Source organism: Toxorhynchites rutilus, chromosome 3 (genome assembly GCF_029784135.1).
Source record: "Toxorhynchites rutilus septentrionalis strain SRP chromosome 3, ASM2978413v1, whole genome shotgun sequence".
NCBI lineage: Eukaryota > Metazoa > Arthropoda > Insecta > Diptera > Culicidae > Toxorhynchites > Toxorhynchites rutilus.
This window is the reverse complement of record NC_073746.1, coordinates 64,832,101-64,853,882: the sequence shown is the minus strand read 5'-3', so window position 1 is coordinate 64,853,882 and position 21,782 is coordinate 64,832,101. Positions and strand designations below refer to the sequence as shown.

General features: G+C 34.8%; 6 protein-coding genes across 6 annotated transcripts; 4 read left to right on the top strand and 2 right to left on the bottom strand.

The window, feature by feature from the left end:
* Positions 1 to 441: 441 nt before the first annotated feature.
* On the top strand, positions 442 to 1,052 carry LOC129779983 (adult cuticle protein 1-like). Its single transcript, XM_055787804.1, has 2 exons — positions 442 to 491; positions 554 to 1,052. The coding sequence occupies exons 1-2, from the start codon at positions 486 to 488 to the stop codon at positions 917 to 919; spliced, it is 372 nt and encodes a 123-aa protein (XP_055643779.1). The 5' UTR covers positions 442 to 485; the 3' UTR covers positions 920 to 1,052.
* A 7,227-nt stretch (positions 1,053 to 8,279) lies between these two features.
* LOC129774803 (adult cuticle protein 1-like) lies at positions 8,280 to 8,844 on the top strand. Its single transcript, XM_055778767.1, has 2 exons — positions 8,280 to 8,332; positions 8,399 to 8,844. Exons 1-2 carry the CDS (start codon positions 8,327 to 8,329, stop codon positions 8,780 to 8,782), a joined length of 390 nt encoding a protein of 129 aa, XP_055634742.1. The 5' UTR covers positions 8,280 to 8,326; the 3' UTR covers positions 8,783 to 8,844.
* Positions 8,845 to 12,560: 3,716 nt separating this feature from the next.
* Positions 12,561 to 13,125, bottom strand: LOC129774677 (adult cuticle protein 1-like). Its single transcript, XM_055778517.1, has 2 exons — positions 13,073 to 13,125; positions 12,561 to 13,006 (listed from the first exon to the last, which is right to left on the bottom strand). The coding sequence occupies exons 1-2, from the start codon at positions 13,076 to 13,078 to the stop codon at positions 12,623 to 12,625; spliced, it is 390 nt and encodes a 129-aa protein (XP_055634492.1). The 5' UTR covers positions 13,079 to 13,125; the 3' UTR covers positions 12,561 to 12,622.
* Positions 13,126 to 13,508: 383 nt separating this feature from the next.
* LOC129775126 (uncharacterized) lies at positions 13,509 to 14,027 on the top strand. Its single transcript, XM_055779424.1, has 2 exons — positions 13,509 to 13,554; positions 13,620 to 14,027. The coding sequence occupies exons 1-2, from the start codon at positions 13,549 to 13,551 to the stop codon at positions 14,010 to 14,012; spliced, it is 399 nt and encodes a 132-aa protein (XP_055635399.1). The 5' UTR covers positions 13,509 to 13,548; the 3' UTR covers positions 14,013 to 14,027.
* Positions 14,028 to 18,271: 4,244 nt separating this feature from the next.
* Positions 18,272 to 18,759, bottom strand: LOC129773191 (uncharacterized). Its single transcript, XM_055776769.1, has 2 exons — positions 18,729 to 18,759; positions 18,272 to 18,667 (listed from the first exon to the last, which is right to left on the bottom strand). The coding sequence occupies exons 1-2, from the start codon at positions 18,732 to 18,734 to the stop codon at positions 18,272 to 18,274; spliced, it is 402 nt and encodes a 133-aa protein (XP_055632744.1). The 5' UTR covers positions 18,735 to 18,759.
* Positions 18,760 to 19,123: 364 nt separating this feature from the next.
* On the top strand, positions 19,124 to 19,661 carry LOC129772904 (adult cuticle protein 1-like). Its single transcript, XM_055776434.1, has 2 exons — positions 19,124 to 19,178; positions 19,246 to 19,661. The coding sequence occupies exons 1-2, from the start codon at positions 19,173 to 19,175 to the stop codon at positions 19,627 to 19,629; spliced, it is 390 nt and encodes a 129-aa protein (XP_055632409.1). The 5' UTR covers positions 19,124 to 19,172; the 3' UTR covers positions 19,630 to 19,661.
* The last annotated feature ends 2,121 nt before the right edge of the window (positions 19,662 to 21,782 follow it).

Here is a 21,782-nt window from a genome sequence, read left to right as displayed (position 1 = left end):
GCACCTGAATTGGTGAGCTATGTACACACGGAACTCTGCTGATTGAATTTGCCGATAATATGCAGATGGGCAAATTATAGACGAAACGAGCTGGACTATTGTCAAGAAATCATTATACGCTATGCTACCTTTTCCGCATAAATACTTTTGAGGATATCCCCAAAGTTCGTACGATTATAGTTGCATATACATTCAAGCTGCTTATTAAATTGTTCTTGGGATACTAGATTTTTCCAGTTACGGATAAAATATACTTAATACGTTACGCATGGACGCGATTCTAGCTCAATACTTTTGCTTTTACTTTCCCGCCTATGTCAATAATATGATTGGATACATCCATCCGGAGATTGTGGTAACCATTCATGGTTCACCAGCGAAGAATTCTGTGCTGGTATAAAAGCAACAGCCAGGATCTTGATTACAGCATAAACAGTTATTGTGTTCCAGTGTTCAGAGCCTCAGTCTCCCAAACAAAATTCAAAATGAAGGTAAATTGTTTTTATCATAACTGAGCAATGTGATAACCAGAAATGTATTATTTCGATTCTAGTCCATTATTGCTGCTGTTGTCATCGCTTTCGCCGTTGCCGCAGAAGCCAGCTGGGGACCATGGGGAACCGTTGTCCAGGCTAATGTTCCATCGTGGCCAGCAGCCCATTGGGATGGCGCTTGGTCGAATGCCGGTGCTTACGGTGCGTGGCCAGCTGCTGCTCATTGGGACGGACATTGGGGAGGAGCTTGGCCAGCCGCTGCCCACCGGGGAGCACCGGTAGCCTCGGTTGCTCATCATGCTGGAATTGTTCCCGGAGCTGTTTCCGTAAACGCAAACCGTGGTGCTGTTCATATTGCTCCACTTGCCGGCCATGCTATCTCCCAGAAGCAGCTCAATCTTGCGCCAGCCCCAGGAACTATTTGAACTGATTTGTCGTTGAATAACTGCCACGTTGGAAATACTTTTGTCGCAAATTTGAGATTAATCGAGGACTATAAATAAAAATTGAATGGCATTAAAATATTTTTTGTATTTATTTATTTTTGTAACTTTGTATATCCGCTAGAAGCCACCCAATTTCAAATTCGGAATGTTCAGCAGCAGTATGGATTTTCTAATTTAATGAACATGATTTTCATTCTATAAATTTGAGAACTTTTTTTATTCGAATTCATCGTTTAATATAATTTGTGATGCATAATTGCTTAAGTATTCTTGTTACTTTATATTCATTTAATAATTATTATTCCTCAAAGTATTGATATTCAAAAAAAAAAAACTAGAAAGAGCCATTAAACTTTGTTAAATTAAACATTTTTTGTAATAAATGTACATTGTTGAAACAGAGTGTTAATTGCCAAATTAATGTTTTGAGTATGTCACGTTTTTATGAAATAAAGTTAATGTTATTTTTGCTGTGGATAGATGGATTGAAAGAATTTGAATTTTCCTATACATACGTTCTAGTCATTTGTCACCTGTATCCTTAATAAGAAGCGACTCATGCAGCCGCGAAAATATAAGTAACGATAGGAATTTTTGCCCTAGGGTATAAATAGTGGACTCCGCTGGAGAAACTCTTCAACGGGGGTCTCCGTAGGCAAAACCACTGCGCATCAGCTTATCAAGCGAACAATTATGGGCTCAATCACAGGATCCTTCATTGATTTATTGCTCGTTTTGAAGGCTAAAGGCGACTGAACTTTGTAGTTTGAAGCCACTATAATAAAAAAGTTGTCTAAACCAAGGTTGACATATTTGATAATTTGGAGCATAATAAAGAAATGCCACAGTTTTCGAAGCCAATAATATTTACCGGAAAAAATAAATTGAAGAATAGTGCAAAATGGCGAATAGTGTATATTTTTCAGTTGCTACAAACCACCAGTGAATGGCTCTGTGTGCGAGCAATTTTAGACTATGCTTGTTTGGTGCTGGTTGGTTTACGTTGCACGAACAATGTCTAGAGGTGCGATTCCAGTGAGACAATACTTAAATAACTATAACTTTTTTAAGTGATTTTAATTCATATGCAATTCTTGCACGAAAAAGGATCGTATGGAAAATGAAAACAGGTTTCCCTGTAACCGCATTTAGTCGAACCAGCTTGTATATTGTTCTCGCGAGGGCAAGAATGAATCATAAATCGACCATCCTCAACGGCTTCTACAAAAACCCTTTGCAGGGCGACCAAAACATTCTACTAAAGTATTATTTCTAATATTTCGTAGCATTCTAAAATTATATCCGAAATGATCAACAAGCGAATTAATAAAAATTATTGCATAGTCCCACAACAACAATGCAATTATCTCTTGAACACAACTTTCTATATTCTGCAGTTTTCCGGAGCATGCTATCAAACGAATCTATATATATCTATATATATAAAAATATCGTGTCACGGTGTTTGTTACCGAACTCCTCCGAAACGGCTCGACCGATTTTGATGAAATTATACTCAAAATACTTGGTAGGTATGAGAATAGGTTGTAAACTATATATGATACCGGTAGGATACCGATAACCATACATTTAATACCGAATATGGTGGCTCTATGTAGAAAAAAAGATCTGGATATTTTTTTTCAAGAATTTGACTTCATACCATACATATAACCTTAAATGTTGACCCCAATTCCCTATTTTTAATTGCAATTTTATTATTTTTGTGTCAGAAATATTCTAATAATTTAACCGTTGTTCGTTTTTTCAACAGAACGAATTTATTTAAGTTGTTCAATGACTGATGGTGTAACGCCCGCTTCATTGAACATCCATCTACAAATACACAAGTAACATCAATTCATCTTGTTCACGCGCATCACTTGCAGCGCGCGATTCTAGTAATACTCCTTCCGAGTACCCCCCGTAAAAGCTACTTTGTGTAGCGAGCTTTTAACCAATAGAATCAATATCCAATAGGTCAGTCACAATTATATCGCCAACCACGTCGGCCGCCATAGATCTTTGTCGCGTTAAAAATAAAATCGGAAATAAAGTTTGTGCGTTCTGGATTCATCTCTTGTGCGTTTATCTCTCCGTCCACGGAAGAAACCGTTTCATGCGCTGCTGTTCCTCCTTGTGGTTCCCTACTGGAAGTGGTGGTGATCATCGTCATTTATCCATTCATATCCGATGGGTAGAATCGGATAACGGACTAGTGAAGATTAGCTTGCTGTTTGCCGCTTTTGAATCTTGTTCACCAGGAGGAAGGGGAAAAAGGTCAGGTGAGCCCAAACCCGATGACCACATTCTAAGACGGGTCCGAACATTGGTGCCGTGACCAGGATTTTTCCTGAGGTCAAAGGGTCATCGGACATGCCATTTTGATCGCCGTCAGTCGCTGTTCTACGGCATTACAATACGGCATTCTTCACGGCGGTACGCCATTCTTCATGAACGTTCAAAGCAGCTATTGTGCTTTCTATTGTGAACAAGAACAATCAGTCAGCTATAGGATAATGGACCTTACCATCAGTCATTGAAGTGGACTAGCAATTGGAACATAAAACATCAGCATACAAGGCCTATTGTACAGGCTCAAACGGTGAGTACCTGTTCAATAATTTATGCTGATTTTGGTAGATCTACCGGATCTTTCTTTTTTTGGTTCCTGCTGCGCATTTCAACTCGAAATTTCCATGTACGGCGGGATTATACACGACGGAAACTACTGTGACTTGGAGATTTGATTTGTTTCACGCCGGTTTGAGACGATTATTTGGATCAGTGGATATACCATCCGGTACTAGCTTGCTTGAATGAACTACACGCGAACACGAAAGGACTGGTTAATTGTTGCACCGTGAATTTTACTACTCTGCGTTTGCTGGATTGCTGATTCACAATATATCGCTGGGATTGTGACTTCATCGGCTCCCATCATCGGTGTCGCGTACACCTGGAAAGCATTGGTCGGGCAACGCTTCTGGATTATTGTTCCTGTAAGGATATTTGGAAATATACAAGGCCTATTTTCATAGGCTCGCAGTTGTTGTTCTTCGTCCGACATCCATCAACATCGGCATCATGGGGAAGAAGGCAAAGGCGAAGCTGCAACTCCGGGAGTCCGTCATCGGATTTATACACCGAACCGAAAAGTTCGTTGAAAACTACAACGCTGACACCGATTTCCACCAACTGCAAGCGCGGATAGAAAAACTGGATGAGAAGTGGAGCGAGTTTGAAAGCGTACATAGTGAAAACGAGGAAATGGAGGAGGATGGAACCAACATGGAGGCGCACGAGGAGGTTCAGCAGGGAGCATCTCCGACGAGCTGGAAGCCTTTTTGAATGAGCACAATGAGTTATCGAAATTCTTCAAATCACATTTGCTCGGATTACAAAATGACAATCACGCTATTGCCATCAACCCTGATAAAACAACAGCTGGAGAGCACGTGTGTAGATCCAAAGCACAAGTGCTGCTGGAATCATGATAGCACGGTGACACGAGAAATTTAATACGAAGAAAAAACAATAATCTGGAATTCATCGTTGACACACACCGTTCATACGACCCTCGCTATGTTCTTCTTCAATGGCACTAACGTTCCCAAGGTTTGCCTTCTCAACGTAGTACTACTTGCGTCATTTTTATTAGTAAATAGTTGAGATTTCTATGACGAACAATACGCCTTGAATGTATTCTGGAGTGGAATACGTCTGACTACAGTGTAAGTTATATATTTTAAGGGTTTCTTTAACGAAAAATCTCTTGCATAAACATTAGACCAACGAGACCCCGTCACAGATACTTAATTCATTATGAACATCATTTCTCATTTTGATTTAATATTTATGAACATGCGACGAAACAAACAGAGGGCGCGCTCGAAGGATTTTTATTTTTATCATATGATTTGACATGGTCAAGAAACGCCAATTCAAGATATCGTAAGCTGTGCCAACAATTTATGGTCGACATATACGCGAAGGTAGAGATTGATCGACTGCAATTCTTACTACAAAATCAACAAAAGTGGTGCGAGGAATAATACATTCACTTGCGAGACACTATCATGAGCAACGCCGAAACAGCTTTAGTTATAGTCAGGCCAAAGCGCAATGCATTGTCATGACATTGCGCGTGTGTTCAAACACAAAACGAAGTTCGATCGTATTCGTCCCCACATATTGTTGGTTGTATTCTGTTGAATGGAAAAAGCGCAATTTTGCATTCTGTTCAAGCTCAAGTCCAATCGAGTTGAGCAAATGTGACAACCTTGCCACGCAATTCGACGCAAACAACATTGGTCTCCATGTTCCATTTCTATCAAGCAAAAATAGTAATGGTTTTTCGGGAGGAATAAACACGCAAAATTTAGCATTCAAACACATTCAAAACAAATTTAGGATCCAAACGAAATCGAATAATAATTTTCATTCAAATTTCAACAATTTAGAATTATTTCCGGAATTATGCCGATCAGATAGAAAGTAAATTGACTTATTTTGACCATTGTTTCGCGACAAGGCGAACGAATTTAAGAGTGTAAAAGCCGATTTCGATCAAATTGTAAAATCCGATCACTCATATGCATATATGAATATTGAGTTCTACAAATCGGTGAAGAGTAATAAAAACATCCATGAATAAAGGAAGCAATATGGCTGTGTTTCAAACTTAGATTACCGATGTGAATACTCCTCGATTGAATGACAACGATAAAATAACGCGATTCCAAACAGGCCGATTAATCAGCTCCATTGAAGTTAGCGGGCGTATCGCTGTTTTCCAATTTATGAACGAGACCAAGCTGTTATAAACTAAGCCATGTTGAAAATCACATGCACGTATTTTCTAACAAGGAGACAGCAATAAATATTGATTTTCTATATTCCATTTTTTCTACTTTACGACAAACTTATATTACTTTTTTTTATTGACGTTTAACTTTTAAGAGATCAAACATGTCAGTTACGTTAATGAAATACACCAAGAAACATCATATAACCTTTCGTTCAAATCATTTAATTGGTTTTTTTTATCGGTCACATTCGATTTATTCAAACACACTTACAATACAATAGTGTTTTTTATTCAACACCCCAAATATTCACTAGAAATAATTTATTTGGCAGAACAACGTTTGCCTAGTCAGCTAGTATATATATATATATATATATATATATATATATATATATATATATATATATATATATATATATATATATATATATATATATATAAGGTTCCTATCGTAGATAGACACTCCGCCCCTCTCTTCAAAAAAATCCTATTTATGTTTAACTCGTCAAGAACATGTCAAACGCGAGAATTAACACACAAAAATGTTTCGAGTAAAGCAATATTTTTTCAGGATTTTTCAGCAAAATTTTTTATGTAAATTTAAGCAATTTTTCACATTTCATCCTTAGACCACTATTTTGTAGGTATTACAGTTTTTGTGTTATATATTTTTCTAAAATATTAAGAAAAAAATTGGCCTTTTTCGTGAAGTTGTCTTATACTTTTTTGAATATTTTTCAAGTATGCAAAGTTCTTAAATGACCCATATCTTTATATCCACAATGTTTCACAGCTATTTGAGATGGTGCGGCCAAATCCTTAGACGTGTTGGCTTTAAATTTGTCTTTTATGTTTCAGAGATTATTCCATCTATCTGAGTGATAGGATCTCCAGGTCTCCTCATCAAAAACAACAATGTCGAAATGCCAATCGATCAAAGTTTTGAATAAATTAGATTGGTAATGTTAGGATACAAGAAATTTTAAAATGCTATATTTCAATAATATTTTTGTTTTAAATACAGTAGAACCCCGATTATCCGCGAGTTACCTAGTAAATTTATAGACCTTCCCGAAATTTGTCAGTGAGTCATACTGATCTTGCTATTTTGTTTTGGTCATGGTTTTCACACTATCTGATCATTGGTGCGCACGACCTTACAGATGAATAGTTGAATGATTTCTGTATTGATGATACTTAGTTTTCATGCTAAAAAATATTTTTTTCGTATTTGCAATGTTTAGCCCTTTATTTGGCGATTTTCGTTATACGCGATGACCTTACCCGACTATTTCGCGGGTAAACGGGGTTCTACTGTATATGAAAAAATTTCTCTGTCTATACGTTTAGTCATTTAGTCATTGAAATTATGTACTAATTTACAAATAAAACCTGAAGGATATTTTTGTCCAACCCTTTGGATGATGCTGACCCAAATTTCAAATTTCATACACTTATCTCGCCATTTTAAACACAACTTGATTTGCAAAACAAAATATTAAGAATCGCATTTCAATTGTTATTTCATTCGTGATGAAATAAATAAAGAAAGGTACACGCAATTACTTAATCATGCAAATATCTGTATTTGTCACATCCATTTCAATACAATTTAAGTCCATACAATTTCTCTTATCATCCTCAATGCAAAACAGCTTTCACTCCATCGAGTGGCACTGGGGCAACGTGGAGCGATCCTGGTGTGGAAGCAATCTGCTTCGATACTGGCACAACAGTATGAGCGAGTCCATGACTTCCCCATCCGTAGGCACCAGCACCATAACCTGCCCATGGAAGTCCCCAGGAGTTCAACTTGTTCACACCACCATAATATCCGTTCCATCCATTATTCCATTGGGAGGCAACTGGCCACGCAGGAGACCACGATTTGGCGACTAGACCATGGTTATCCCATGTGTTCAAACCATTCCATCCATTCAAAGCATTCCATGCACCGTGTTGGGGCCAAACGGTTGGCAAATATGATCCTTGTGCGGCAACCGCCAGAGTAGCAACCAGGAGGGCGATGAAAACCTAATTTGTAATAGATTATACTGGGTTGAGCTTTACAATAGAATGATTGTTCTATACTATGTTACCTTCATTTTGAGAAATTTGATTCACTGTTCAAAGAAGAGCTGAAGACGAACTATGATCGATGACAAATCGATCGACCTATTTTATACTCCTCACTGTCTACTTGAAGCCGAACGAGCGTGAGGATATTCGAGTATGAGTTCAAGGTCTATTTTCGCGGACTTGCGTTGCGCGGATACTGATGCAATCACTGTTCATATTTTCGATGGCACGAATAAAATTAGAATTTTCAATCATGAATATTTTGGATCGTTTCGGCTCATTAAATTTAGAATGTTACACATCGGATGCGGTAGAAATGGTTCCCTTCTGGTGCGGAATTTTGAACATCCATTCCATTCTAAATAAAATTGTTATAACATGTGTGAGGACCAATCGAGCAACTATAAAAGTCTCAGCTGAGGTCTGATACAAATCACAAACAAGATCAGAACCAAGAGTTAAGTGCCTAAAATCCACCAAACCAAACAATAACCAAAATGAAGGTGCTTTGTTTTATCAAATTTTATTAATAAACAAAACAAAATACAAATACACTATTTTGTTTCCAGTGCATCATTGCCGCTGTCGTCATCGCGTTTGCAGTTGCTGCGGAAGCCAGCTGGGGACCATGGGGAACCGTTGTCCAGGCTAATGTTCCATCGTGGCCAGCAGCCCATTGGGATGGTGCTTGGTCGAATGCTGGTGCTTACGGTGCGTGGCCAGCTGCTGGACACTGGGACGGAGCATGGTCTGGTGCCGGGCATTGGGGAGGAGCTTTGCCAGCCGCTGCCAACTGGGGTGTTCCAGCTGCTTCGGTTGCCCATCATGCTGGAGTTGTCCCCGGAGCGGTTTCCGTGAACGCCAACCGTGGGGCTGTCCACATTGCTCCACTCGCGGGGCATGCTATTTCTCAGAAGCAACTGAACCTCGCTCCAGCCCCGGGAACTATCTAAGATATAAAACATCAACAGAATGTTGATAAACGGACTTTTCTACAAACCGATGAACTGCCAAATCTGATGACAAGTATTGTAAATTTAACTCTAATTTATGAACCAAAGCATTGCTAATATGAATAAAGTTTAATTCTCATAGGAGGTATTTCAGGGAGCAATTTATTCAAAAATATGCACATCAACACAAATTAACTTAGTAAGAATTTTCATGTTTGTTGTATTATCCACAATCTCCGCCCCCAGTTCAAGGTTCTTTCTTTGCGTTAATGAAATGGTTTGAATAGTTAATTAGATGAACAATGAGGGAAGAAGGATTTTTTGTCTAACAAACGCCAATGAAGCATGAATTATCCTCTCAAATACAGTATGTAAAAAGTTTTAACAACCCCTGCTTTCAATATGCAATATTTTTGTGGATATATTTGAATTTTCTTGTTTCTATGAACTATGGGATTTTATCTTTTTCTTATTAGATTGACCTGAAATTATAATCAAAAATATTTTGAGCACCAGGAGAGGGAAGTTAACCCTAATATGCTTAAATAGATATTCTATCGTATGTTATTACTTACAATTTTCAATTCGTAGATTTTATTTCGGAATCTTTATTATCTAACACAATCGATCCGACGCACCCACAACTAGCAAGATAAAAGTGGCTGCAGAATTTCGACGATATAAACGAAATTTCGTATATTTAAACTTGACGCATTGTAATCGTTTATTTTGAAAGTGAATGCCTCTCATTTTATAGTCACTTGTCACCATTTTGCGCTATTCTCAAAATATTTTTTTTGTTAATATTATTGACCTCGAAAAGTGTTGCATTCCTTTGTGGAATAATTTGACATTTACTTTTCAGTTATCACAATGACGTCCAAACAAAAGGAGCAACGTGTCAAATTTTGCATCCACATCGTGAAAATTCGAATTACTTGCATGTTGAGTTAGCGAAATAGGATCAAGTGACCAAATCAAGCATCACCAATGTAAGAAAAGTATTTAGAGAATGTATGTCAAAGGCCTTATCGAGAGCGAATGGAAAATCGAAACCGCGCGAAATACAGGAAATTTACCTGTATTTTATGTAAATTAAACTTCAAGAAGAAAAATAATTTTATTTCTTCAAAAACAAATTTAACCAACTTACTCGCATTTTTGTACAAATTTCAATCATGCATTCATGCGCTAATTAATTGGATGAACTGTTAATTTGTCCTATATCCACGGTATTTGATTCCCTCGAATGATTTGGGGATTGCCTGACCATTGACAGGGGGTTCTGATGTGACAGAAAAGCACAGATAGCTGAACATAACTCCCATTCGAATGTGGCGGCTCATTTCAAACAGAATCTGAAGTTGTCATCGAGAGATGCGGGTATGGATTTGAGAAATTTCAAGGCGCAGCTTTACCGAACCGTAACACAAATCTGGAGCAAAGAAAGCAAAGAAAACGACGAAAATTTACTTAGGAAATACGGTTGTGGCGTTATGGATGATGGAATGAACTGCAACGGCATTTCAGGACAAATTCTTGGACATGCATTTTATGCATCACTAGCTAACCCGGCAACTTCGTTCCGCCCAAAATTAATTTTTCGTTATCACATTCACGTTGAAAATCTCGTTGAGTTTTGCTCTTATAAACACATTGGGTGATCCATTTTTATTTATAAAGATAGAAGAAGGTATAGGAGTGCGTTTTATCACATTAAAAAAAATCAATTGTCATGTTTGGTTGAAATATGTGTAGTATTGTGTATTATGTGTATGTGTATTATTTATCCCCTCTCCATTTCAGAGAAGGGAGGGGTGCCAAAACATCATAGAAGCATTTCTCATATTCAAAAATCTTCACATGCCAAATTTGGCTCCATTTGATTGATTAGTTTTCGAGTTATGCAGAAAATTGTGTTTCATTTGTATGGTAGCCTCCCCTTAGAGAGGAGGCAGGAGTGTCGAACCACCATATATATATATATATATATATATATATATATATATATATATATATATATATATATATATATATATATATATATATATATATATATATATATATATATATATATATATATATATATATATATATATATATATATATATATATATATATATATATATATATATATATATATATATATATATAAGGTTCCTATCGTAGATAGACACTCCGCCCCTCTCTCTGGAGGAGAGGGGGTTGCAAATAAAGGATATATTTCTGCATAACTCTAGAACTAATCGAGCCAAATTTCGCATGTGGTGGTTTTAGGGGGTAAGACAAATTTCTAAGGTGGTTCATCACTTCTCTTATCTCTCTAAGGGAGGGGAGGGGGGTTTTGCCATAGAAATGAACCATAAATTTCTACATAATTGGATAACAAATCGACCAAATGGAACCGAATTTGGCATATGGAGGTTTTAGGGAGCAATTAATGTATTTATGGTGGTTTGACACTCTTTTCTCCTCTCTAAAGAGGAGGAGGGAAGGGTGCTGAAAAACTCTAAAAAAAACTAAACTAAAAAACTAAACTTAGCATATAGAGGTTTTAGGGATCGATAAACGTTTTTATGGTGGTTCGACACTCCTGCCTCCTCTCTAAGGGGAGGCTACCATACAAATGAAACACAATTTTCTGCATAACTCGAAAACTAATCAATCAAATGGAGCCAAATATGGCATGTGAAGATTTTTGAATATGAGAAATGCTTCTATGATGTTATGGCACCCCTCCCTTAATTTGCATAAAATACAGGTAAATTTCCTGTATTTCGCGCGGTTTCGATTTTCCATTCGCTCTCGATAAGGCCTTTGACATACATTCTCTAAATACTTTTCTTACATTGGTGATGCTTGATTTGGTCACTTGATCCTATTTCGCTAACTCAACATGCAAGTAATTCGAATTTTCACGATGTGGATGCAAAATTTGACACGTTGCTCCTTTTGTTTGGACGTCATTGTGATAACTGAAAAGTAAATGTCAAATTATTCCACAAAGGAATGCAACACTTTTCGAGGCCAATAATATTAACAAAAAAAATATTTTGAGAATAGCGCAAAATGGTGACAAGTGACTATAAAATGAGAGGCATTCACTTTCAAAATAAACGATTACAATGCGTCAAGTTTAAATAGACGAAATTTCGTTTATATCGTCGAAATTCTGCAGCCACTTTTATCTTGCTAGTTGTGGGTGCGTCGGATCGATTGTGTTAGATAATAAAGATTCCGAAATAAAATCTACGAATTGAAAATTGTAAGTAATAACATACGATAGAATATCTATTTAAGCATATTAGGGTTAACTTCCCTCTCCTGGTGCTCAAAATATTTTTGATTATAATTTCAGGTCAATCTAATAAGAAAAAGATAAAATCCCATAGTTCATAGAAACAAGAAAATTCAAATATATCCACAAAAATATTGCATATTGAAAGCAGGGGTTGTTAAAACTTTTTACATACTGTATTTGAGAGGATAATTCATGCTTCATTGGCGTTTGTTAGACAAAAAATCCTTCTTCCCTCATTGTTCATCTAATTAACTATTCAAACCATTTCATTAACGCAAAGAAAGAACCTTGAACTGGGGGCGGAGATTGTGGATAATACAACAAACATGAAAATTCTTACTAAGTTAATTTGTGTTGATGTGTATATTTTTGAATAAATTGCTCCCTGAAATACCTCCTATGAGAATTAAACTTTATTCATATTAGCAATGCTTTGGTTCATAAATTAGAGTTAAATTTACAATACTTGTCATCAGATTTGGCAGTTCATCGGTTTGTAGAAAAGTCCGTTTATCAACATTCTGTTGATGTTTTATATCTTAGATAGTTCCCGGGGCTGGAGCGAGGTTCAGTTGCTTCTGAGAAATAGCATGCCCCGCGAGTGGAGCAATGTGGACAGCCCCACGGTTGGCGTTCACGGAAACCGCTCCGGGGACAACTCCAGCATGATGGGCAACCGAAGCAGCTGGAACACCCCAGTGGGCAGCGGCTGGCCAAGCTCCTCCCCAATGCCCGGCACCAGACCATGCTCCGTCCCAGTGTCCAGCAGCTGGCCACGCACCGTAAGCACCAGCATTCGACCAAGCACCATCCCAATGGGCTGCTGGCCACGATGGAACATTAGCCTGGACAACGGTTCCCCATGGTCCCCAGCTGGCTTCCGCAGCAACTGCAAACGCGATGACGACAGCGGCAATGATGCACTGGAAACAAAATAGTGTATTTGTATTTTGTTTTGTTTATTAATAAAATTTGATAAAACAAAGCACCTTCATTTTGGTTATTGTTTGGTTTGGTGGATTTTAGGCACTTAACTCTTGGTTCTGATCTTGTTTGTGATTTGTATCAGACCTCAGCTGAGACTTTTATAGTTGCTCGATTGGTCCTCACACATGTTATAACAATTTTATTTAGAATGGAATGGATGTTCAAAATTCCGCACCAGAAGGGAACCATTTCTACCGCATCCGATGTGTAACATTCTAAATTTAATGAGCCGAAACGATCCAAAATATTCATGATTGAAAATTCTAATTTTATTCGTGCCATCGAAAATATGAACAGTGATTGCATCAGTATCCGCGCAACGCAAGTCCGTGAAAATAGACCTTGAACTCATACTCGAATATCCTCACGCTCGTTCGGCTTCAAGTAGACAGTGAGGAGTATAAAATAGGTCGATCATTTGTCATCGATCATAGTTCGTCTTCAGCTCTTCTTTGAACAGTGAATCAAATTTCTCAAAATGAAGGTAACATAGTATAGAACAATCATTCTATTGTAAAGCTCAACCCAGTATAATCTATTACAAATTAGGTTTTCATCGCCCTCCTGGTTGCTACTCTGGCGGTTGCCGCACAAGGATCATATTTGCCAACCGTTTGGCCCCAACACGGTGCATGGAATGCTTGGAATGGATGGAATGGTTTGAACACATGGGATAACCATGGTCTAGTCGCCAAATCGTGGTCTCCTGCGTGGCCAGTTGCCTCCCAATGGAATAATGGATGGAACGGATATTATGGTGGTGTGAACAAGTTGAACTCCTGGGGACTTCCATGGGCAGGTTATGGTGCTGGTGCCTACGGATGGGGAAGTCATGGACTCGCTCATACTGTTGTGCCAGTATCGAAGCAGATTGCTTCCACACCAGGATCGCTCCACGTTGCCCCAGTGCCACTCGATGGAGTGAAAGCTGTTTTGCATTGAGGATGATAAGAGAAATTGTATGGACTTAAATTGTATTGAAATGGATGTGACAAATACAGATATTTGCATGATTAAGTAATTGCGTGTACCTTTCTTTATTTATTTCATCACGAATGAAATAACAATTGAAATGCGATTCTTAATATTTTGTGTTGCAAATCAAGTTGTGTTTAAAATGGCGAGATAAGTGTATGAAATTTGAAATTTGGGTCAGCATCATCCAAAGGGTTGGATAAAAATATCCTTCAGGTTTTATTTGTAAATTAGTACATAATTTCAATGACTAAATGACTAAACGTATAGACAGAAGAATTTTTTTCATATACAGTAGAACCCCGATTACCCGCGAAATAGTCGGGCAAGGTCATCGCGTATAACGAAAATCGCCAAATAAAGGGCTAAACATAAGTTGCAAATACGAAAAAAATATTTTTTAGCATGAAAACTATGTCTCATCAATACAGAAATCATTAAACTATTCATCTGTAAGGTCGTGCGCACCAATGATCAGATAGTGTGAAAACCATGACCAAAACAAAATAGCAAGATCAGTATGACTCACTGACAAATTTCGGGAAGGTCTATAAATTTACTAGGTAACTCGCTTTCGCGGATAATCGGGGTTCTTCTTCTTCAATGGCACTAACGTTCCTAGAGGAACTTCGCCGTCTCAACGTAGTATTACTTGCGTCATTTTTATTAGTACTTAGTTGAGATTTCTATGCCAAATAACACGCCTTGAATGCATTCTGAGTGGCAAGCTCTAGAATACGCGTGATCACAGTGCAAGTCGGAGGAAATTTCTTTGACGAAAAATTCCCCCGACCAGAACGGGAATCGAACCCGAACACCCGGCATGTTAGTTATGACGCTAACCACTCGGCCACGGGAGCACTTGAATCGGGGTTCTACTGTATTTAAAACAAAAATATTATTGAAGTATAGCATTTTAAAATTTCTTGTATCCTAACATTACCAATCTAATTTATTCAAAACCTTGATCGATTGGCATTTCGACATTGTTGTTTTTGATTAGGAGACCTGGAGATCCTATCACTCAGATAGATGGAATAATCTCTGAAACAAAAAAGACGAATTTCAAGCCAACACGTCTAAGGATTTGGCCGCACCATCTCAAATAGCTGTGAAACATTGTGGATAAAAAGATATGGGTCATTTAAGAACTTTGCATACTTGAAAAATATTCAAAAAAGTATAAGACAACTTTACGAAAAAGGCCAATTTTTTTCTTAATATTTTAGAAAAATATATAACACAAAAACTGTAATACCTACAAAATAGTGGTCTAAGGATGAAATGTGAAAAATTGCTTAAATTTACATAAAACATTTTGCTGAAAAATCCTGAAAAAATATTGCTTTACTCGTAACATTTTTGTGTGTTAATTCTCGCGTTTGACATGTTCTTGACGAGTTAAACATAAATAGGATTTTTTTGAAAAAAAACATGAAAAAGTTGTTTTTCCCTGTAAAAGCGTCCATCTTTCATTATATGAGTTACTTGTTGGAAATTGTAAAGGCTTTTTATATTTATTTTATGTACATTTTAAAAACACATGTTTTCGGAAAAAATAATTTTAATTTTTTTTTCAATAATTTTTTTTTCAAAACATTGTTCGATATTTTTTCATGAAAACCCTAATAAATTCTCAAATTCTTTTCTTTAACCAACATTTTGTAAATCTAATAGATTTTAAATTTAGATTTTTTGAAAAAAAAAACGTTGAAAAAAGTTTCAATTTAAAATCAGATTCACAAGATTTTAGTTAAAAAATGAAATGTTGGAAATTATTTGTTTTCATTTTGGAATATCAAACAAATTTTTGAAAAAATATTCATTGAAAAAAAAATTGCAAATTAAAATTCATTTTTCTCGAAAACAAAAACGAAACTAAAATTCTGAAAAAATAGATATGATTACCCCATAGAATTCCAACAAGTCACTCATATATAGTAAGATGGGCACCTTTACAGGGGAAAATTTTTTTTCATGTTAATTTAAATTATTTAATTTCAAAAAAAATTATTATAAAAACAATTAAATATTATAAAATAATTAATTAATTTAAAAAAAAAATACGTTTTGCAGATATTTGAGGGAAAAGAATTTTATTTTAAAAAATATTTTTTATCGTTTTTTTTTCAATGTTGGTAATTTTTCTTAGGTATTGTAAAAAAATTTTGTAAAAAAAATAAGAAAAATTTTTTTGGCCCTTTTCAAAACACAATCTAATTCTTTTTTGAATATTTGTACAATTTGTACAAGAATGTACAATTTATCATTTTATCATTTTATCATTTTATCATTTTATCATTTTATCATTTTATCATTTTATCATTTTATCATTTTATCATTTTATCATTTTATCATTTTATCATTTTATCATTTTACCATTTTATCATTTTATCATTTTATCATTTTATCATTTTATCATTTTATCATTTTATCATTTTATCATTTTATCATTTTATCATTTTATCATTTTATCATTTTATCATTTTATCATTTTATCATTTTATCATTTTATCATTTTATCATTTTATCATTTTATCATTTTATCATTTTATCATTTTATCATTTTATCATTTTATCATTTTATCATTTTATCATTTTATCATTTTATCATTTTATCATTTTATCATTTTATCATTTTATCATTTTATCATTTTATCATTTTATCATTTTATCATTTTATCATTTTATCATTTTATCATTTTATCATTTTATCATTTTATCATTTTATCATTTTATCATTTTATCATTTTATCATTTTATCATTTTATCATTTTATCATTTTATCATTTTATCATTTTATCATTTTATCATTTTATCATTTTATCATTTTATCATTTTATCATTTTATCATTTTATCATTTTATCATTTTATCATTTTATCATTTTATCATTTTATCATTTTATCATTTTATCATTTTATCATTTTATCATTTTATCATTTTATCATTTTATCATTTTATCATTTTATCATTTTATCATTTTATCATTTTATCATTTTATCATTTTATCATTTTATCATTTTATCATTTTATCATTTTATCATTTTATCATTTTATCATTTTATCATTTTATCATTTTATCATTTTATCATTTTATCATTTTATCATTTTATCATTTTATCATTTTATCATTTTATCATTTTATCATTTTATCATTTTATCATTTTATCATTTTATCATTTTATCATTTTATCATTTTATCATTTTATCATTTTATCATTTTATCATTTTATCATTTTATCATTTTATCATTTTATCATTTTATCATTTTATCATTTTATCATTTTATCATTTTATCATTTTATCATTTTATCATTTTATCATTTTATCATTTTATCATTTTATCATTTTATCATTTTATCATTTTATCATTTTATCATTTTATCATTTTATCATTTTATCATTTTATCATTTTATCATTTTATCATTTTATCATTTTATCATTTTATCATTTTATCATTTTATCATTTTATCATTTTATCATTTTATCATTTTATCATTTTATCATTTTATCATTTTATCATTTTATCATTTTATCATTTTATCATTTTATCATTTTATCATTTTATCATTTTATCATTTTATCATTTTATCATTTTATCATTTTATCATTTTATCATTTTATCATTTTATCATTTTATCATTTTATCATTTTATCATTTTATCATTTTATCATTTTATCATTTTATCATTTTATCATTTTATCATTTTATCATTTTATCATTTTATCATTTTATCATTTTATCATTTTATCATTTTATCATTTTATCATTTTATCATTTTATCATTTTATCATTTTATCATTTTATCATTTTATCATTTTATCATTTTATCATTTTATCATTTTATCATTTTATCATTTTATCATTTTATCATTTTATCATTTTATCATTTTATCATTTTATCATTTTATCATTTTATCATTTTATCATTTTATCATTTTATCATTTTATCATTTTATCATTTTATCATTTTATCATTTTATCATTTTATCATTTTATCATTTTATCATTTCATCATTTTATCATTTTATCATTTTATAAGTTATTTTCATTTTGCTTCTTAGCGGAAACATCAAAATAATCACAATCCAATTTTTATTTGTATTTAACGTGAAATAAATAAAAAAAAAAGGTACACACCAATTACTTTATCATGTAAATATCTATATTTCTTAAATTCATTTTCATACCATTTGATTCCATACAATTTTTTCAATCAATCTCAATGCAAAACAACCTTCACTCCATCGAGTGGCACCGGGGCAACGTGTAGCGATCCTGGTGTGGCACCGATCTGCTTCGCTACCGGCACAACAGTCTTGGCGAGTCCATGATGTCCCCAACCGTAGGCTCCAGCACCATATCCTGCCCATGGAAGACCCCAGGAGTTCAGTTTGGCCACACCACCATAATATCCGTTCCATCCATTGTTGTTCCATTGGGAGGCAACTGGCCACGCAGGAGACCACGATTTGGCAACCAAACCATGATTATCCCAGCTGTTTAAACCATTCCATCTATTCCAGTTGTTCCATGCACCGTGTTGGGGCCAAACGGTTGGTATGTATGATGCTTGGGTGGCAACGGCCAGAGTGGCAACCAGGAGGGCGATGGCAACCTTAAGTTTGGTTTTTTTTAATAATTAGTTTGTGTAGATTTTTGGTGGAATTAAATTTTACTTTCATTTTGTTAGTGTCACGATCAGAGGAGTTGCGATGATGAACTGTGATTAGAGTCGCGATGAACTATCAATTATATACTCGTGTCGATTGACATGTGAGGATGTTTCCAAGGTCATTTGTTGTGGATTTAATTGTAAGTTATCATTTCTCCGTTGACCAATGATACCTTTTGAAGCAATATTTAGATCCAAGAATGAAGAATATAGCAAAACAGAATAGAAGTATTATGTTTTCAAAAGTTGCGCATCAAAATGTAAACGTTTCGTCCTTTCGTTTTTTGTTACGGCTAATTAATCTAATTGAATAATCAATACAACTTTACTGAATGATACCGTTTCAGTTTTTGGTATAAAAGCCACCTCTGTGTTCTAGTAAGAACATAAACTGATCAAGTGTTCAAACAATTGGAACTAACCAAATCCAAACCAATCATTCTTCAAAATGAAGGTAATCAAATCTACAATTGTGGTGAGAATCGTATATTATAATTACATTCTGCTCTTCCGGATTTCAGTGCATCATTGCCGCTGTTGTCATCGCCTTCGCCGTTGCCGCCGAAGCCAGCTGGGGACCATGGGGAACCGTTGTTCAGGCTAATGTTCCATCGTGGCCAGCCGCTCATTGGGATGGTGCTTGGTCGAATGCTGGTGCTTACGGCGCGTGGCCAGCGGCCGGTCACTGGGACGGAGCTTGGTCTGGTGCTGGACATTGGGGAGGAGCTTGGCCAGCCGCTGCTCACTGGAGTGCACCAGTGGCCTCGGTTGCTCATCATGCCGGAGTTGTCCCCGGAGCCGTCTCTGTGAATGCCAACCGTGGCGCTGTTCATGTGGCTCCACTCGCCGGCCATGCTATTTCGCAGAAGCAGCTGAACCTCGCTCCAGCTCCAGGAACCCTTTAAGTTGCCAAAAACTGTTCGATTAGACCGATTTCCTCCGCAACTGGGAGATGCATTTATCGAGTCGAAGAATGATAGATTGCTACCATGTTTGGGGAACCTTTGATGCAAAAACGTTTGTGAAGCGATTGGGGATTGAAAGAATGTAAATATATATTTTTTTAAATTAAATTTATTAACGTGTTTTCGATTGAAAAACTGTTGTGTCAACTTTGATATCCAAAACTTGAAGATATCTGCAATGTCAACTTGAGTAGCCAATCAAATTATCAGAATTTCGACAATATTTGATATATTAGGCGTAAGAAACATTCGAGGCATTTTCATTAACCCTCTCCAGCCCAACCCCGCCTATTAGACGGGCTTCATTGATTTTCTATTCAAATTATTCAGACATTATTTTCAACTAGAACATCTTTAGAATATTTTCATCTGTCACACATATTCATCGGTTTTGTGCTGGCAGCTTTCTGTTAGGAGTATTTTATGTTGAAAGTCGGAAATTCCAGATAAAAGTGGGTCTTAGAGGGTTAAGCGTAGTTTGAAATCCGAATAGCACAGGCGATGCTTCCAAAAATATGCTTTCGAAAAATATATACTTATCGATGTCACAGTATATATATTTTTTTTTTTATTATTATTTTTTTGTAGATTTATTGGAAACTAGCTGACCTGGCGAACTTTGTCCCACCAACAATTGGTATTTTCACTTAAATAATTTCAAACACTCAAGCCACCACAGAAAATATTTTTCTGTACGTTATAGATCACGTGATATATAATTACTTTTTAGGCATATAAACCTGATGCAGACTAAGATGCATCAAACCTGATACTGACTGTTAAGTCCGTGGCTCCGTTCTTGAGTTAAATTGTGGGAACGAACACCAAATCGTTTTTATTTATATCGATAAATAACACGCTTGTAATGCTTTTTATATATGTGCGTTAAGTATAAGAAGACAGTTTTGAAACTGAATATACGACGTTTATGAGTAGAATAATTGCTTTCTTATTCTGACTTTTTAATGGAAGCTATGTTCAATTTTTGTCATTCATCAATGGCATTATTCATTATTTTTATTGAGTTCAGAAGTATACTAAATTTCTTGGATTATACCGATTGCATCCTAGGTTGAATGGGGGTCCTGAAGTATCGGCTCGAATTTGGCTGAGGTTTGCTCATCGGTCTGAAATCGAAAACGACCGTATTTAAATCAGTTGTAGGGTATCTAGTGAAACGAGTTCCATTGTAAATTCATTGTTAAAGGCTAATACTGGCATAAATATTGTGTTCAGTTGCTGATCAATCAGGGTGATTTCCCGGGTTGGAAGTTCTCTCGTATCTAGCGTTCAAATTATGTCTTCACTTGTTCTTCTGATTAAGAACATATGCCGCTGCACTATGGTCCAGGAGATGCATTAAAGTGGAAATAAGTATTTAGAGCTCGACAGTTATTCTCTAGACAAAAACTGTCTTCGACATAGTTGATACATATGATAGAGCGCTCACTTTCAAGCTATCAAAAATAGGGTGATAAAAATTTTCGATGAAATAAAAAATATAACTTTCTTATCTTTATAGATAGAGGTAAACATAGTTCGACAATGTTGTAGTCCCAATTATTTGAGACATCTTTGTAGAACAAAGTTTTTTTGTATCTCTTGAAATAACCGATATAGCTTTTTTTTTCTAAGTTGCGTTAGGAGCACCAATATATTTTGGTAGATATTTATTCTTTAGACAAAGTTGTTACATATGATAGAGCGCTCATTTATATGTTATCAAAAATAGGGTGACCAAAATTGTCGATGAAATAAAAAATCTAACTTTCTTATCTTTATAGATAGAGATAAACATCGCACATCGCACAGTCTGCATCGCAAAATGTTTGTATCAGCAAACTCTAAAAGTCTTCTGGAGACAGTTTGTATGTAGAATTTGAAATATGATTAGAACAGAAAAACAGTTTTGGTGGCGATCCTAACGCAACATAGAAAAAAGGCGATTGTTTCAAGAGATACAAAACAACTTTGTACTACAAAGATGTCTCAAATAACAGGGACTACAACATTGGCGAACTATGTTTACCTCTATCTATGAAGATAAGAAAGTTATATTTTTATTGGGGTTGACAACTACAATTTTCAAAAAT